This window comes from Microcaecilia unicolor, chromosome 11 (genome assembly GCF_901765095.1).
Source record: "Microcaecilia unicolor chromosome 11, aMicUni1.1, whole genome shotgun sequence".
Lineage (NCBI taxonomy): Eukaryota > Metazoa > Chordata > Amphibia > Gymnophiona > Siphonopidae > Microcaecilia > Microcaecilia unicolor.
Window position 1 is genome coordinate 177,351,433 of NC_044041.1, and position 18,879 is coordinate 177,370,311.

An 18,879-nucleotide genomic window follows, 5' to 3' on the forward strand; every position below is an offset into this window, starting at 1 on the left:
TGCATAGGGGAAGGGAGCTTATGCCCCCTTGCTTGTTTATGTAGAACATGGTCACCTGGTTGTCCGTCTGGACCAGGAGGTTCTTGTTGGAGATCCATGGAGCGAATGCTCGTAGTGTGTTTCCGATGGCCCTGAGCTCGAGGAAGTTGTTGTGGTAGCGTCATTCGGAGGGAGACCATGGGCCCTGTGTTTGTAGGTGGAGGAGATGGGCTCCCCATCCCAGCTTGGAGGCATCCGTGGTGAGTGTGAGTTGGTGTTGCGGTTGCTGGAGAGGACTCCCTCTGTAAAGGTTTTGGGGGTCCTGCCTTGGAGGTTGAGGCAGGGTTTTGTTTTTGATGTTTCCGTTCTCTCGGACGTTGCCTCTGTTGATAGGAAGGGCCATACGGCTGGGGTTTTTGTCATTGCTATTTCGAGGGCCCATTGTAGCGTTTAGCGCTATGCTGGTGCCTGCGGTAGTGGTATTGGCTGGCTTGTTGCCTTCGCGCTGCTGATGGGCATAGCAGGCCATCCGTGGAGAGAGTTTGTAGGGTGGTGCAGTGGTCTTTTAGGGTGTTGACTGTTTCTTTGACCTTGTCCTCGAATAGGTTCTCCCCGGAGCAGGGGCAATCAGCACGGCGTTCGTGTGTATCCTCGCAGAGTGCAGAGGCCCTGAGCCATGCCATTCGTCTCACAGCGATGGCTACACCGGCTGTGCGTGCTGAGGTCTCGAAGGCATCAAAGGTGGCTCTGATCATGTGTTTTGCACATTCTTCCATATCGCGGAGGGCCGGGGAGATGAGAGTTTTGAAGTCCGAAGGTAGGGAGGACAGGAGCTCCTCGGTTCTCTTCCGGAGGGAGTCGCTGTATAGGACTAGTTGGAAAAGGTGTGTATCGATCTTGGCATTTAGCATGGTGCCATGGTACACCTTTTTCCCAATTGTCCAGTGTTTTTAGTTCTTTTCCTGGTGGGTCCTGGAACTCCTTGCCTTTTTGAGAGCGGATTCCACAATGATGGACTGATGGTGGAGCTGAGGTTTGTCAAAACCTGGGCAGGGTAGAACTTGGTATTTGAGGTCTAGTCTTTTGGCGACAGCTGACCCCGAGACCGGAATTTGCCAGATTTTGTCTCTGCAGTCCAAAAGAAGTTTGTGAACAGGTATTGCTGTTATGGGTTTTGCTGTATTTAGATACCTGAGGATGCCTAGGTCATCGCTTTGTTGATTCGTAGCCTCAGGTGGAGAGAGAGCGAGAGAGGCGGATACTTTTTGGAGGAACTTCGGGTAGGTGAGTTCTTCCGCAGTTCGTTGAGGTGGTGGTTCAGTGGGGATACCTGATGAATCCCGGGGGGGGCGGAAGAGTGGAGGTCCTCGTCGTCAGTGGCCGAGAGATCCGGGGTAAAAGCGTCACTCTCCTGCTCTGAGGGGTAATCTTCCGGGGTGGATGGTTGTAGTGGTGCAGCTGTGGAGGGCCATAGGGTCCCTGTAGCAGTCGCCTCCGTACCTCCGCATTGGTGGGATGTCGTGGCAGAGACGGAGAGCTTTGTAAGCAGCTTGCTGAAGAGCCCCAGCAGCTGTTGGTGAGGTGCTGTGGCCGTGGGTTCGAGGGTCAGCAGGGAAGGTAGTCCTGTGGTTGGCTGTGTTGGTGCCTGGGTTGGGTGTCGTGGCTTCCTGCGCTTCTCTGAACTCGATGGGGGCCTCTGTCTGCGGGGTGAGTAGGAGGCATTAAATGAAGAGGAGGAAGAAGATCTCCGGCGTTTCCTGTGCTCCATGTGCCTGAGTGGGCTTCTGGAGGGAACACTGCTTGCCTATACCCCTGATGTTCTGTGCTTGGTTGTGTCTCTGTTTTTGGTGCGCTGGCCCTTTAAGGGGGCAGCGTCTTGAGTTACAGCGTGTGCAGGGAGAGAAGAAGCCAGAGTCTGGGAGTCTGAAGCTTTGCAGCCTGAGCAGGAGGCTGTTTTCAGCTGTGCCCGACATGGGGGGGGGGGGGGGGGGGGGGGGGGGGGGGAGGGATGGCAGCCCAGACAGAGGTAAGGAGCTCTGGTGCTGGTGGGGCTGGTCACATCGGACACAGGCTGAGGTGCTGGGAAGGCAGAGATCTTGCTGTAGTCTGCAGGGCAGAGTCAGAGAGCTAGGAGGAAGGTGTTTTGTTTTTTCTCTGCTGCCTGATGTGCTGGGCTCCGTCCCTGTGGGAGTTGGGGAGGGCTGCATGGCAGTCCTGCTAGGAGTGGGGGCGGGAAGCATGGACACGTTTAGGGTAAGTGGAACGGTGCTCCTGGTCTGTGGAGAGACCCAGAGCCCTTTTGCCTTTCTTCCTTTGTTTTTGTGGAAGCTGCTTTGTTTGCTCAACCAGGAAGTCTTTGAGAGCATGGAGTCTGTGCTGGGAGACATCTGGAGACAGAGGGGGCAGGCAGCTGCCCAAACAACGGACACATACCTCGCTTGCGTCTGCTGTGCTCATTTTCTTCTTGCAGCCTGGGCATTTTTTAAAAAATGGTTTCTTTTGTGCAGGGTCTGCCATGTAGAGAGAGACCGGTCACCAGTGTGTGGCTGACTCATCCTGCTTGTCCATGGAGAACGCCCCTTGGGTTCTGCCGCCCCCGCCCCCCCCCCCCCCCCCCGTTCTTGTCCAATCAGCAGTCAGGGGCGGAGAGTGAGCGAACGCAGGCAGGTGATCGCTAGTGCCACTGCCACAGGATCCAAAGGGAAAGAGCCAGGGCTGGGATTGAGCGGCACATCTGCGCTCGGGCTCCTACGTCCTCTGCGCTATGGCTGAGACCGGTGATGGAGAAGATGAGATCCAGTTCTTGAGAACAGTGAGTTGCGGGGACCGGCCGCCCCTCCCCCTTTTTAATAGTAGTTTTTCGGAGCTAGTCTAGGTAGTAATAGATAAAACCCATCTTTAATCAGTGCATCTCCAATATTCATTCAGTATTCATTCAGGTGCATGGTCCAACTGTTAAGCTGTAAGAGAGTTTCTTGAGATGCAGGGAGGCTTCCCAAATGTCCTGAGTCATTGGGTTCCCTTGAGACCCAGCAGCTCTGGAGGTGTGTGATCCTGAGCAGTTGGGCTGGGGATCTCCGATCCCGTTAAGCTCTGGGTTGGAAGAATTTCTGATTCATAGAGACTTCTGGAGTCCGTACTGGGCCTGAGGTTGACTGATCCTGGGAAGGCTCTAGGCTGAGAGTCTCAGATCCTAGAAGATCTCTGGGCTGATGTCTCTTACTGCTATGACAGGTGTAGAGACATATGATGACAGCTGGGGGGTGGGGAGAGGTCCTGCGTGCTGCACACACAGTAGTGTCTGGCAGAGGGGAGTTCTGTAGAAATAACTGTCACCGACACAACAGAGAAACAAAGTTTCAGCATATGTCTCAGAAGATTTTAGGTATCCCTTTTGCTCTGTCTTTTTGGCCCAGAAGTTTCCTCTTTTGTTCTGTACCTTTGGGATTCCAGCTTAATCAGAACTGGCCTGTATTGGGCTACAGCACCACGAGCCATCTTCATACATGTCTGACATCTCCATGTTGCAGTTATACAATGACTAGGGACCCGCTTCCCCCCAACCACCACCATCTCTGCAGCATTCACAGCTGGCCCAGGGAACAGAAACCATAAACTGGGGCTCAAATCTGAATCTTCTGTATTGCCGTTCACAGCACTTACCACTGGTAACTGTCTGTCGGTGGCAGTGTCTCTCTCCCTCTTTCCCACCCCTCTTGACCTCCTCAGGTTCCTTTTGATCAGATGCAGTACAGCCTGGTTTCCTCTTTCAGCTCTTTCTATAATGGGGAGCTGACGGATGCTGTTCCAGAGTTACTCCACCTGCACTTTCTCTTCTTTTTAGTTTTTCTTTGCTCAGGAGTTTTTTGTGGGGACAGGAGAACTGCAGGTTGCAAATGAATCAACAAATGTTCCCAAAACCCCAGATCCAGATGGTCCCCAAATCTCTTGAGTAAGAACTGTCCCAAGGCCAGTACCATAAACGACAAATAACCAGCCCTAGGTTTGGCCTTGTTACTGAATCCTGAATATGTGACACAATAATGAAAGTTTTATAAGGTCACAATTAGCTCTGTGATGTCATAGAACTGGTAAACATTTTTTTTTTGCATCTGGGCTGAGCTATTCGGGTAGCCTCTCAGTTCTGGCTGGTTCCTGCTGCAATCTGTATCTCACATAAGAGTCAGTGAATTTGTGTTGGGAAGTTAATTTTTATCTTGTCCCCAGAGCCTTCACACCACACTAATACCAGGAAAATAAATGTAATTACTGGTGCTAATTGTACAGTGATAAAACTGGGGTAGAAAAGTGGACTGTTCTGTTCCTGCCCTTTAACGCTTCATATTTGAGTATGAGACTGCATGCACAAGTAAATCTAGGTATGTTACTGCTTGTATTAATCTGTTGTCAATAATATGTGTGACTTTTTTTTTATTTTATTTATTCATGCTTTATGCTTATCCCAAGCATTTTTGAATTCCGTTACCGTTTTCATTTCCACCACCACCTTTTTTTTTTTTCTTTTTTCAAACTGCATTACGAACAGCGCACGCAGCGCATCTGACGGTAACTTTTTCCTAAATACAGTCTTTTTAAAGACTACAACGTTACGTCTGAAGGATTATCCTCAACGTTATTTTGCAATATTTTGTCCCAGAGACTCCTGATGCAGGCCTGACGGCCGAAACACAACGTTGTGTCGAGTCTACAAATTATCAATAAAACTGTTTATTATCGAACATCTTCCAGTTTCTGGTATCCTTGGTCGCTCTCCCACTTTTTCTGTAATATTGTCTTTACCGTGGGGCGTTTGAGTTCTCCGCTTTTTTGGCGGATTTTCTCCCAGAGCCTTCACACCACACTAATACCAGGAAAATAAATGTAATTACTGGTGCTAATTGTACAGTGATAAAACGGGGGTAGAAAAGTGGACCGTTCTGTCCCTGTCCTTTTAACGCTTCATATTTGAGTATGAGACTGCATGCACAAGTAAATCTAGGTATGTTACTGCTTTTATTAATCTGTTGTCAATAATATGTGTGACTTTTTTTAATTTTATTTATTCATGCTTGTATCCCACAATTATCCAAAAATGAGTTTCAGTTCAATGTGGCTTACATTTAGACAGTTATTAGAGATTACAATTGATGCATTACGGTTACAAAGTTGTTTGATAGTGTTATTACAGAATGATTAGTGAGTTATTATTAGCACGCATAGGTTAACCGTAAGATTTATGGTTTCTCCATTACTCTCAGACTTTGATTTCTTAAAGAGGTAGGTCTTTAGATCTTGAATTGGAGGTAGTTTGTGATGCTTCTTATGACCTTGGGAATTGAGTTCCATCATTTTGAGCCCAGGTATCTAAATCCCACCTTGTAGATTGATTTGTAGATTGTTTTTGTAGTTGGGCAGGTGAAATAGTAAGCACTCCCTCGTTCCTGGGTTTGCATTTCTTGGTGATAGTGTGATCAGGTCTAGTATGTAATCTGGAGACATGCCATACAGTATTTTGAATATGATTGTACTAGGTTTGAAAAATAATCTTGCCTTGATTGGGAGCCAGTATATATGTATGAATATTGGGTTACTCTATCATATTTTGACTTTTTGAAAATCAATCTCGCAGCAGTGTTTTGGACGATGTGCAAGCTTCAAACTGCTCAAAACACAGCAGCCAGACTCATATTTGGGAAAGCGAAATATGAAAGCGCCAAACCCCTAAGAGAAAAACTACACTGGCTCCCATGAAAAGAACAAATTGCGTTCAAAGTTTGCACCCTGGTCCACAAAATCATCTATGGGGAAGCCCCGACCTACATGTCGAACCTTATAGACTTGCTTACTAGGAATGCAAAAAGATCATCACGGACATTCCTCAATCTCCACCATCCTAGCTGTAAAGGGCTAAAATATAAATCCACATACGCGACTAGCTTCTCATACATCTGCACGCAGCTATGGAACTCACTACCGAAGGCCATAAAGACAATGAAGGACCCTAACCATCTTCCGAAGACTATTGAAAACATCTTTTCAAGAAGGCATACAATAAACATCCATCTTAAACACTAACTAACAACATTACACATTACCTTTTCAAAACTGAACTCAGAATTGGTCAAAACATTTGCTTCCTAAAGCTGGGTAACTTGGTAGAGCTGGAGCTGTGGTGTTGAACCTGAGGGGACAGAGATGATGGAGCAGGATATCTTGTTGAATGGGGAGGAAGGTCAAGCCTGGGAAAAAGCTCGAGACTGGGGGGAGAGGTGGGACAGAGTTAGCTGTGAGGGTTGAACCACTGGGCGAAAGGGCAGAGTTTAGGGTAGGGGGTTCTGCCCCCAAAATTATAAACTCTGTTCTGGGGCAGAGGGAGCAGGGAACCAGCGGAGCCAACACCCCCCCCCCCCCCCAGCGGCGTGCACCCGGGGCGGACTGCCCCCCCCCCTTTCCTAAGCCACTGGATGATCAGGTTCCATACACAAAAAAACAGGACGTGAAACTGGGAAACAGAGATGACTAGTCCAGGGCTTATCAAACTAGTCCTTAGACATACCCAGTCAGTTGGGTTTTCAGGATATCCACAATAAATACGCATTTGAGAGATCTACATATACTGCCCTCAACTGTATACAAATCTAGATCATGCATATTTATTGTGGATATCCCAAAAACCCAACTGGCCGCGTGTCTTCCCCCCACAAGCTTGGGAGTCACTGCTCTAGAATGGTGTTTCCGAAGTCTGGTCCTGGAGTATCCCTTGCCAATCAAGTTTTCAGGATATCCACAATGAATATGCATGAAGATTTACATATAATGGAGGCAGTGTATGCAAATCAAGTTCATGCATATTCATTGTGGATATCCTGAAAATCTCACTGGACTGGACTTGGGAGTCACTGCTCTAGAACGTTAGGTTGCAGTGTGAGGCTCCAGGTAGTTGGTTCAAGAGTAAGATCAAAGGCTGCAGGCTCTGGGCTTTCCGGTGAAGATGCGGCTGACCTAGAGCAACAGATTTCCAGAAAAGCAAACAGGATCCCAAGCTGTGAAAAAGAAGTGAAGGGAAATACATGGATTTATTGGAGTATCTGGCAGTGCGCTGCAGCCTGGGAATGTGATTGCTGAGTGTGTATCGTGCAGTGGCGTAGCCAAGGGTGAGCTCAGGCCCACCCAGTAGCAGCACACCCATGATATGGCTGGCAGGGATCCCCAAGCCCCACCAGCCGAAAACTCCCAACAACTGTCCCTCCTGCATACCTTGTAAATAGAAGATCTTGGCCTGCAACGAGCAGCGACTGACATATACTGTTCACACCAGCCCCACAGCCTTCCCTTTGATGTATTCCCGCCTATGTGGAAACAGGAAGTTGCATCAGAGAGAAGGCTGTGTAGCCAACATGAGCAGTGTGTATTAGTTGCTGTTTGCTGCCAGTGAAAATCTGCTATTTAAAAGGTATGCATGGAAGGGGGGATGTTTGAGAGACCATATCGCATGCAGGGAGAGACCAAATCACTCGTGGGACAGGGTGGAGTTCTGCCCACCTATCATGGGCCCAGGCCCACCCAAAATTGGGTGTCCACCTACGCCCCTGGTAACGTGCATGTGTCTGTGCATTTTTGCGGTCTGTCTCTGGTGGTGTGCGACTGCAGCTTGTATCATCAGGTCTTGTTACACCTTTGCTTTTTTTCTTCCCTTCTCTCTGGCCCTGCAGTGGGGTCTGCCTCTCTCTACTCCTTTTGGATTCTTCTCTTGCTCCTCCTTCTGGCAGGGTGCAAAAATACTTTGAATTCACGCTGTAAAAAAAAAAAAAAAATGTGACACTGTTGGGACCAGGTGGCCTAAATTGACTTCAGCTGTTCCAAAGCCCAGAAGGGTAGCTATGCACAAGAGCCCCAAACTCAGTGCAGTCTTTTAAAATTTCTGTCAGGTTGTCTGGTTTAAAGATGCACAGAGTGAAACCAAATGGCTGATTTTATAAACTGAGCAAGTCCAAACTGGTACTTATTTATCAGATATGAATGACACATGAGCGCTTATTTGATCCCCTGCTATGCGGCAGCCTAAGAGGTTGAAATTCTAGAACCAGAATGCAAAGTGGCTGCCCCAGAGCAGGGCTGGTTTAACCATTAGGCAGTTGTCTGGGGTGGCAACTTCTGGGGAGTGGCAAAGAGAAGTTGTGACAGCCACGGAAATTCAAAGAACCATCCATACCTTCAGAGAGGGGTGGGCAAATAGCTTTTGAAAAGTGCCCTTCTTGTGTGTGTATATGTGACCGTCTCTGGGAAAATAGGACTAAAGTCACCGGAAATAACCTCTCTAAAACTACTTAATAAAACCACTTTGAGTTCACTTTTATTACACATGAGGCTAGAAAATGATAGATTAGATAACAAACTAAGGGACCCTTTTTACTAAAGCTTAATGCGTGCTAATGGAGTTAGCGCTCGCTAAATGCTGCTTGTCATATAATGGGCCACGTTGCACTAGAGCAATCTCAACATTTTGGATCTGTGACTTTTTAGTCATGTTGGTTGTATATGTATATAAATATATACTGTGTATGCTTTCTAATTATGTGGTTTTACAAGCTCATTCTGGGAGGGATGGTGGTTAAGTTATCATGATTGAGTTTAATTAAAAGCTAGAGGGGTCTCTAGGGTCTTGAAAGTTAAGTGAGGAGGTGGGTTTGCGGGAATATCCTTTCACCAGCCCTGCCTGCTCCGAAAGAGAGGGGTTCTAGAAGTCGCAAGGGATTTTTTTTTTTTTTAAATGGAAACTCTCCTCTCACCAGTAAACAGTAGAGAGAAATGTTCTGCATCTGTTGCACAGCTGACCCAGGCTCTTTCTGCTAGAGGTCAGCATGGCTATTCCGGGCTGTCTTGGGTTTCGCTGTCCACGTGGTTTTGCAATGTCAGTGCTGTGAGTGCAGTTAACTGCTTTGATATTACCTTCTCTGCACTCCTGGGAGAATTCCATGCAACAATTTTGAAAATTTTGTGTACAATATTTTAATATTCGGCACATTTTTATATATGTTTTAGTGCAGAATTCCCCCTTTATAAGGCCTGCCCCTCCCTCAGTTGCTCCCCTCCCCAGCAGCATCATTCTGCAGGCTCCATTCCCTTTCCCCTACCCCCCCCCCCCCCCCCCCCCCCACAACTTAGCTTGAACTCCTTCTCCTCCGCTGTAATCTCAAGCTTCCTCTGCCCCTTCTCTATCATGGTCAATTTCCAGTTTTCTCTTTCTTCCCCCAGCGTCTCCCCTCTCTGTTCTCCTCATCTGTCTTTCCGTAGCCCTCAGCCTTCTCTACCGGGGCGTAGCCAGACACCCAATTTTGGGTGGGCCTGGACCCAAGATGGGTGGGCAGAAGAACTTTGTCTTGTCCCATAAGTGATTTGGTATCTCCCTCTCTCACCTGCATGCCATATGATCTCTCAAACATCCCCTTTCCCCTCATGCATTTTAAATAGCAGATTTTCACTGGCAGTGAGCAGCAACTCATACACGCTGCTCATGTTGGCCCCACAGCCTTCCCTCTGATGCAACTTCCTGTTTCCTCATAGGTGGGAATACATCAGAGAGAAGGCTGTGGGGTCAGTGCGAGAAGTATGTATCAGTCGCTACTCGCAGCAAGTGAAGATCTGCTATTTACAAGGTATGAAGGAAGGACAGTTGTTGGGAGTTTTTGGCAGTGGGGCTTTGGGATCCCTGCCAGCCACACAGCATAGGTGTGCTGCTACTGGATGGGCCTGAGCCCAAAGTGGGTGGGCCTAGGCCCACCCGGGCCCACCCTTGGCTACGCCACTGCTCTACCCCCTCCCTAAAGTATCTCTCTCACCCTGGGCACCCCCAGCTTATTGTGGTCACTGCCCCCCACGACACATAACTCTCCCCCCAGCACAGTCCCAGCTTCCTCCAAGCCCCCTTCTGTGACAGACATTATTCAATAAAAAGAAGACATGAGAGGCACATCAGGCCCACATTCTCCAACTCTGCCATCTTAGACCTGACTGCTTATTTGAACCATGCTACTGGTCTGGTGTCCTTTCAGTTCAAGTGAGCAGTTGGGCCCAGGATGGCAGAGGATGAGGAGGATGTAGCTTGCTGTGCAGTTGTTTTCCTCCTAGTGCTGTGTGATTGGGGTGGGGAGCAGCGCAGGGCTAAGGAAAACAGAGGATCAGAAAGCTGCCATTTTTCTGCCTTCTGTTCCCTACATAAAATTTTACGCAAATTCGTCATTTGGCAAATTCGTCCTTCAGCACTTCCACGGTAGTAATTCTGATTTCAGAACTTAGGGTCAAAATTAACCCTTTGGTGGATCCTCGGCAAACAAGCACACAGGGCCTCTCCCCCCACCCCTCCCCAATTGCACTATGAAAACATTTTAAACTTCCCACAAATGGGGCTTTGCGTGGTTCTGACTGTGGAGGAGAAGCAGCTCAGAACTCTGTCTACTGGAGGACAGCGAGACCTCTGCGGGCAGTGCTGACTCCACTCTTCTTTCTGCCAGTAGCTGACATACCAGGGCAGAAATCGGTCTTGGAAACCATTGCATTAGCACAGCTGAGAGTGCCCCTCACAGATATTTGGGTTCTAGGCACATGCCTAGTTTGCCTGTGCTTTAATCCTGCCATGCCACAGTTGGAATGTAAATGTTCCGTACACAGGAAAAAAAGGAAATTCACGTGGCATGGAAGATTGTTAAAAGGCTGCTAAAAATAAAGCTTATTCTATGGGTGCAGAGCTGCTGCTCGCAGCAGGACATAAAATAACCAGATGGAGCAAGGTGTTTGCAGACCTCTTTAAAGTAACTGCTTGGGCATGCTTCAGAGGAAGGAGAGATAACTGGACCTTTTCTGCTTACCTGGTCCTGGAGGCATCTCAGCCAGTCAGGCTTTCAGGATCTCCACAATGAATATTCACAAGAGAGATTTGCATGCACTTTCTCCACTGCATGCAAATCTCTTTTGAAACCTGACTGGCTGGGGTGCCTCCTGGGCCACGTTTGGGAACTACTGGCTTCAGAGGAAAACAAAATATGGGGTATCTTCCTGATTTCCATTCCAGAGTCTTTTTGGAATATTCTGCTTTGCTTGGGACCCAGATTTCTCCTACAGTGTGTGTGGTGCTGGTTGAAGGCTGACACAGGTGCGAATGGCCAAGATTCCGTTTACTCTGGGCCTCTGGTCCATTAGCCATTTTTTCACAAATATTTTTTATCTTCCTCTCTTCTACTATAAATCACTTCTAGAGCGCTACCAGTCTTACGCAGCGCTTTACAATTGAACATGAAGAAAGACAGTCCCTGCTCAAAAGAGCTTACAATCTAAATCAGGACAGACAGGATCAATAAGGATAAGGGAAGGACAGACAGAAGGACACAAGGATAAGATAAAAGTGACAAGTCAGAAGTCGAAAGCAGCATCAAACAGGTAGGCCTTTAGCCCGGATTTGAAGGCAGCCAGGGATGGAGCTAGACCTAATGGCTCAGGAAGCCTAATCCAGGCATAAGGTGCGGCGAGAGAGAAGGAGTGGAGGCTGGAGTTATCTTCCTCTCCCCCTGAAACTTTAGTTCAGTCATTGCATCAAGGCAGTGTTGTGCACTGATGATGTCTCCCTAACCCCCCCCCCCCCCCCCCCCCCCCCCCCCCCCCCCCCCCCCCCCCCCCCAAGGCTGTAGTGCAACTTCTGCAGCATCCCTGACTGACCCAGGGAACAGCTGATCTGAGCCAGGATGCTGCAGAAAAAGGGAGAGAGAGGGCGCAAAGGGGAGATGCCACCCCCGGGACTCGGGGAAACCCGAGCCAAAACAAAACCGAGCCCCCTCCCCCCCTAGCTGCACGGCCCCACCATCTCCCCTACACTCAAATGGATTTGTTTTTTCACTCCGGTGACAGCATCATTCAGTCTCCTCCACGAAAAGTGAAAGTTAGGCAACAGTTGAAAAGATGACAAAACTGCAAGCCCAGACAGAATGTGATTTACTTGAAGGTATGAGAACATTCAGTCAGAAGAAGGCTGTGATTGAAAGGGACTATGCACAGGAGATTCAGAAATTGGCTAGTCAATATCTGGAGTAAAAGTGAATGAAGGAAGCAATTATAGGTATCTAACAGCTGAAACATTTTTTTAAATCTAAATTTAGAATAGGAAAACTGCTAATGTGAACTCAAAGGAAGAAGTGAATATTTTATATTTTGTTTTGGCTTTGTAAACCTTGTCTGCTTTTTATTTTCTCTTTAGCCACATTGAACTTGAGTATGTTCAGGATAATGTGGGGTATAAATGTTAAAATAAATAAAAATAACATTCAGGTCTCTTCTCATGGCAATGCACAGCATGGTCACTGAGCCCCATTTGGATGGTGCGGTATATAAATCTTTAAATAAATAAATGTATCTTACTTAAAATCCATCCCAGAGTTAGTTAGGTTGGCATATGGAGAGTATGTTTTGGCATAATGCTGTGGATAATGTACACTCCTAGCTTATATAATTCTGGGTGAAGGGCATAGTAGTGCCTGGGGGAAGATATGAAGAGGGCTTTTGTATTAGGCTGTTCTGTTCTTAGCTTATTTTTCTTCTGTGCTCTGTGTATTTATTGTGGCTACTGACTTGTGTACTCTGACAAGTTTATGTATTTTTATGCATGATGGGTTTGTTTTAAGTTTAATTTCTTTATTGAAAAGAGCACAACATCTACAAGCCATGTATGCAAAGTTCCATATATACTTGAAAATAAAGTGAGATTTTTGGGCCAAAAAAAGAGGCCCAAAAATGGGGATCTCAGCTTATGTCTAGAAGGTTTGATAACAGGAGATGCCACAAGGCTGAAGCTGGTCTCCACGCACTCCACCCAAGAAGGTTTTAATTCTCCCTAATGTAGCTGCTGTCATCTTGGTACACCCAAAACAATGAAATTGATAGAATGACAAGCTCCGCCTATTGGCTTCAACTCCCATAATGAGACAGATAGGCTCAGGCCGTCTCCTGCTATCAAACCTTCTTGGTTTATATTCGAATCTCCCGCTGTTGCTGGTGTTTCTTTTTTTTTGTCTATCCCCCCCCCCCACACACACACACAGTTACCGGCTTTAACTTGCATCTTCTTCTTCCTTTGGCTAACACTGATAAAAGTTATTTGCTGGGCCAGTACAGGGCTGTGCATGGCCTGCCGGCTCAACCCTAGTGGCATAGCCATGGGTGGGCATAGGCCCACCTCTTTTAGACTCGGGCCCATCCAGCAGCAGCACAGCAGTGATTTGACTGGTGGGAATCCCGAAGCAGTGCCAGCTGAAGATTCCTGGTATTTCTTCCTCAACCTCCAGGAATGGGTAACCACAGTCCTTGGGGTCACAACCCAGTTGGATTTTCAAGATTTCCACAAGGAATATTCATGAGCAGAGATGCCAAGTTACCTAGTTCTACATGGGAGACCTTTTGGCCAGTCTTGGTTTTGAACTTATATCACAAGGCAGTGGCAGTGTGGAATTTGTAGTGCCTGATCCTGCCCATTGAAATCAGTGCTGCATGTCCCATAATGCAACAGGATGGGGTGGTCAGAAATCCAGGACTGTTCCAAAATCTCCAGCCTGAAACTGGGTAACTTAACATCTCTGTGAGATCCATTTGCATACAATGAAAGTAGTACCTGCAAGGACCATGGATGCCCACCCCTGCTCTATACTGTTCATTGTGCTACCTCATGGTTCTAACTTACGTTCAGACTTATGCTTTCAACTTTAAATCTTTTTTTTATTTGAAACAAAAAGCAAGAATACAACAGTCAAAAGTTCCCAGATACAGAGAAAACATTCCCCTCCCTCCCCCCCCCCCCCCCCCCCCCCCCCCCCCCCCCCCCCCCCCCCCCACCACACACACAGCCACTCGCCCAGAGCTGCCAAGTTACCCATTCTAGGAGGGAGACGTTTTGGCTGGTCCTGGTTTTAAACTTACATCCCAAAGCAGTGTAGTATTTGTAGTCCATGATTCTACCCATTGAAATCAGTGCACAGGTCCCATAATGCACCAGGATGAGGTTGGCAGAAATCCAGGACTGGGCAAAATGTCTCCCTCCTGGAATGGGTAACTTGACAGCCCTGCTCACCAACAACGTAAATAGGGGCCTTAAGGAAGAACCAGTCAGTGCATCCCAGACAGCGTAGGGACACACAAAAAAAAGCTCAAAATGTGACTACGAGCTTGATGAGGAAATGTTAACCAAAATGGCTTCCACCATGTAGGCTGAAAAGTTTGGCCCTGAGAGCTATCAAAGTCAGTAACCTTCACATGCTCCGTGTGCATGTGCTCTCTCAAGTAAGCATGCCAGCGCTGAAGAGAAGGGGAGGCCTTCAGCAACCAGGCATGCAAAATAGTCCAAACAAAAGGAAAATCTGTAGAAAATGCTTAAAACCTCTTGGCACAGGTGTGCCCAGGACATAGCTGCCAAACAACATGGGGGGGTGCCAGGTACACTGTGCAGGAACACATCTAAACCAAAGACTCCTTCAGACACTGCCAAAAGTTGCTAACCGTCGGACAGTGCCAAAACATGTGACCCAAGGTTTCATTTCGGGAAGCACACTTAGGGCAGGACCCACTGAATTGGAATCCCACTCAATAGGCTCTATGATGAGAGATATATAAATATAACACAAATTTGTACAATGTGTCTTTATGCTGTACATTCTCCACATGACGATGCATCCACGCTAGAGAATCCTGAAGAAGCTGAGGAGAAATTGAAAAGATTTCGCTTTGCCCTTGTCCAAGATCACATGCAGTAAGTAGACAATGCCATGGGATGCCCACTGAGTGAACACCCCATGACCCTGTGCAGGGGGAAAATTAGGATTATTGCAGATAAACATGTACGGAGTCACTGATGCTGAGAAACCAGACCGATTACAGAGCCAACGCCAGACCTTATGACTGATTGCCAAAATAGGTTACACTTAAAAACTCCAGTGGATATCAAACCGGTGGCGTGCAGAAGATGGCTAAAATTGACCATGGGGACCGAGCAAGTCTCCAAATCAGTTGCAGAAAAGTGAGAAGTGCCTCGATACCAGTCATTTATATGCCTCATTCCACACACCACAGTCAAATAATGAATATTAAGCAAACCCATACCCTCATGTGTTTTGGCCCTCTCTAAGTGCCAACGAGAGCCAAGGGCGTTTCCCTTTTCACTGATAACACCGCAAAAGGCGGTGAAACAGACACTCGTCACTGTGGCTCAAGTATAACTGGCACATTCAGGTTATCCCACACTCTTCACAGACACCCATGAAATCCAGTAAAACAGCACAAGTAAATGTGTTGGTCAATGAACCTCAGCAGTAACGAGCTGTGTCTTACATACTCAAGTCTTCACATGGTCGATAACTGCCACCTTCCTATGTTGTTTATATCATTCAATAAACTTTTTATGAATAACACACTTGATCAATTGTCTTATACTCTTCAAATTATATAATACTCATCTTTGAAAAGTGAACTTTAATCTGGTCGGTTTAGGGTCACCAGTGGCTAATATTAGGGAACTTCCTTGCAAAAGCAATTTAGCGAAACACGTGCAGTATCGGAGAAGAGTGCCCCTAAGCCGACCACTTTAAAATTCACTTTTCAAAGATGAGCATTATATAATTTGAAGAATATAAGACAATTGATCAAGTTTGTTATTCATAAAAAGTTTATTGAATGATATAAACAACACAGAAGGTGGCGGTTATCGAACCAGTGAAGACTTGAGTATGTAAGACACTGTGTATGAGTAGATTAAACACAGCTCGTTACTGCTGAGGTTCATTGACCAACACATTTACTTGTGCTGTTTTACTGGATTTTGTGGGTGTCTGTGAAGAGTATCGAATATCCTAAGTGTATTTGCTATACAAATCCAGCATTTCTTTAAAGTGGAGCCTTGTTTATTTGGTCAAGTATAACTGGAACACATAGAGCCAGTGGTGTGTTAAAATCATATTAAAAAGACGCACATGATCCCTCAGGGACAAAGGGTAGACCATCCACAGCTGCAACTTCTGAGAAGTATCGTCCAACAACGATTGAATATTTTGTTGGTACAGGGCATACAAGTCCATAGGAAGATAGATCCCAAGATATTTCAACATCTGATCCTCCCAAGACAATGGAAATGAGCCCTTACAAGAGCCCCCAATAACATCATCGGCCAATCAAACCAGGAAAAAAGAACGGGAGTTTTTTTTACTTCCTGTTTTTTTCCTGGTCTGATTAGCCATTGATGTTATTGGAGACTCCCGTAAGGGATTAAAAGAATCTTTTCAGTTAGTAATCCTGGAGCTTTGAGGCCAGATTTTTCTATAAATAAGTAGTTTAGGTCTGCAAAACTACATAGTGCATAGAAATCACAGGCTTTATATTGATGGTATTTTGGATAAAAAGTCTGTTCTCTTTACTGCTGAGTTTCTTTCTTTAGCTAGTTGGTCTTCTTCCACCATTCTGGGTAGATGAGTGTATATGTCGCAGAGAAGTGTAAGTAAAAGACCAATAAAACTGACACACTTTGAGACAGTCCAAAAAGGCAAAACTTTTGCACATATTCTTTTGAGTGAATTTATTTGCACAGTTTTACCAGATAAATGCAGAACATTGCAGGGTTTTAGTAATTTGAAACTGGAGATTTTTTTAATGCCAGTGACATAAAAGTGGAACCCCTAAAAAATTCTACCACATAATAAGTTTGTTGCAGATTTGGAGGAAGGGGATCTGAGGCTTTTTCCTCCAGGTTAATATCATATTTTGCACCAGGATCATATTAAATATTTCTTGACTTTGCCAGGCCCCCTCCCTGCCCATCTTCAAATCATTGCTCAAAGCCCACCTCTTCAATGTCGCCTTCGGCACCTAACCACTACACCTCTACTCAGGAAATCTAGACTGCCCCAACTTGACATTTTGTTCTTTAGATTGTAAGCTCCTTTGAGCAGGGACCTTCCTTCTTTGTTATTTTGTACAGCGCTGCGTAAGCCTAGTAGCGCTCTAGAAATGTTAAGTAGTAGTAGTACTAGATAAGATTTTTTTGTGAATATTGATATTCTCTCTTTGAGTCTCTTTACATTTGATTAAGCAATATTTAAACCAACAGTCAGACCCTAAACCCCCAAGTTTTTTTTTATCTAGTCTCGTAATCCTGCTCCTACCAGTACTTGTCTGTTCCAGTCAGGCTTAAATTCTGACCCGAGACTGCTTTTTGTCTTCTGTTTATAGAAATGACTCTTATGGTATAATTATGTGAAGGGTTTGAGATCAGTGGGTGACAGGAATGGGAATATTTCTACTGGGGTGTCAGAGGCGGAGGTATAAGTATGTTTATACCACACGTCCTGATGTTTTTTCAGGAGGAATTCAGTACACAACATACTATATTTATCAAAATAATAGAGTATAATCACTACCTCTGAATAGTAATTAAACTGAAAAGATGTAACATTTTAAAGATTTTGGTGCAGATTTCCCCCAGGAGTTCAGCAATATGTACCATAGATAGGGCCTTCTGACTTTCAACAATTTTTCATTCAGCAATCCACTGAGTTCAAGGACAGCTGTAAGCTGCAGGCAGTGCCAACTTCTTGCAGCAACACATTTGCGTTTATAGTTGTGAATACAAATGTCACCAATGCAAAAAAAAGTCAGTGTTACCTGCAGTTCCTCTTTGGCTTTGCAGATGAAATACATGAAATCCAGAGTCCCAAACCTGTAGATCATGTCCCCCCTACACACATGTACATGTGTGTGTGTGTGTGTGTATACGTACACACATTGTCTCCCTCTTTAAACAATACCTGTTCCTCTTCAGATCACTCCTACCCCAACTCACCCCCCCCCTTTAACATTCTGTCTCTCAGCTCATCTCCTCCCTCTCCTGCATTCACACCATGTTACCTTCTTCTGTTCTTCTTCACGCCACACCACACCTTGTTCCCCCTTACCACAGTCTCATCTTTTCTTCTACACATTCCCCCTACCTTCTATTGTCTCCTACAGCTCACCTCTCCATTCACAGTGATCATAACTTGATCAAAGTTGAGCTGATATCTGGAGTGAAGTCACTAAAGAGATCTACTGTAGCAGCATGTAATTTTCGAAAGGGGGGGTCTATGACAAAATGAGGAAAAATGGTTAAAAAGAAGCTAAAAGGGTTGGCTGCAAAGGTTAAGACTTTAAATCAGGCATGGACGTTCTTTAAAAATACCATTGTGGAAGCCTAGATCAGATGTATTCCAAGTATTAGCAAAGGTGGAAAGAAGGGCAAACAACAGCCATCGTGGTTAAAAGGTGACGTGAAAGAGGCTGTTAGAGCCAAAAGAGCATCCTTCAAAGAATGGAAAAAGGATCTGAATGAAGAAAATGTGAAGCAACGTAAGTACTGTCAAGCTAGATGCAAAGCATTGATCATGAAGGCTAAAAGAGAGTATGGAGAAAATCTTGCCACGGAGACGAAAACACATAGTAACACCTTGTTCAGATAAATCAGAAGCAGAAAGCCTGTGAGGGAATCTGTAGTACCATTAGATCATGGAGGAGCAAGAGGGGCACTCAGGGAGGACAAGGCCATAGCGGAGAGATTGAATGAATTCTTTGCTTCGATCTTTACGGAAGAAGATGCAAGAGATCTACCTGTACCGGAAATGGTTTTCAAGAATGATGATGTGGAGGAACTGAAAGAAATCTCTGTGAACCTGGATGACGTACTGAACCAAATAGACAAGTTAAAGAGCGATAAATCACCTGGACCAGATAGTATACACCCCAGGGTAGTGAAAGAACTCAAACATGAAATTGGTAACAGTAATAACATAGTAAATGACGGCAGATAAAGACCTGTACGGTCCATCCAGTCTGTCCAACAAGATAAAC

At 45.9% G+C, this 18,879-nt stretch overlaps 1 protein-coding gene across 7 annotated transcripts in view; it reads left to right on the plus strand.

The window, feature by feature from the left end:
- The first annotated feature begins 2,670 nt into the window (after nt 1-2,670).
- The window catches only part of RYR1 (ryanodine receptor 1), a 246,068-nt gene continuing 229,859 nt past the window's right edge, over nt 2,671-18,879 (plus strand). For all 7 annotated transcript variants that reach the window (XM_030218373.1, XM_030218376.1, XM_030218375.1 and 4 more), the window contains exon 1: nt 2,671-2,791. In XM_030218373.1, the coding sequence (XP_030074233.1) occupies nt 2,744-2,791 (48 nt within the window). In that variant the 5' untranslated portion in view covers nt 2,671-2,743. The remainder of the gene's footprint in view (nt 2,792-18,879) is intronic.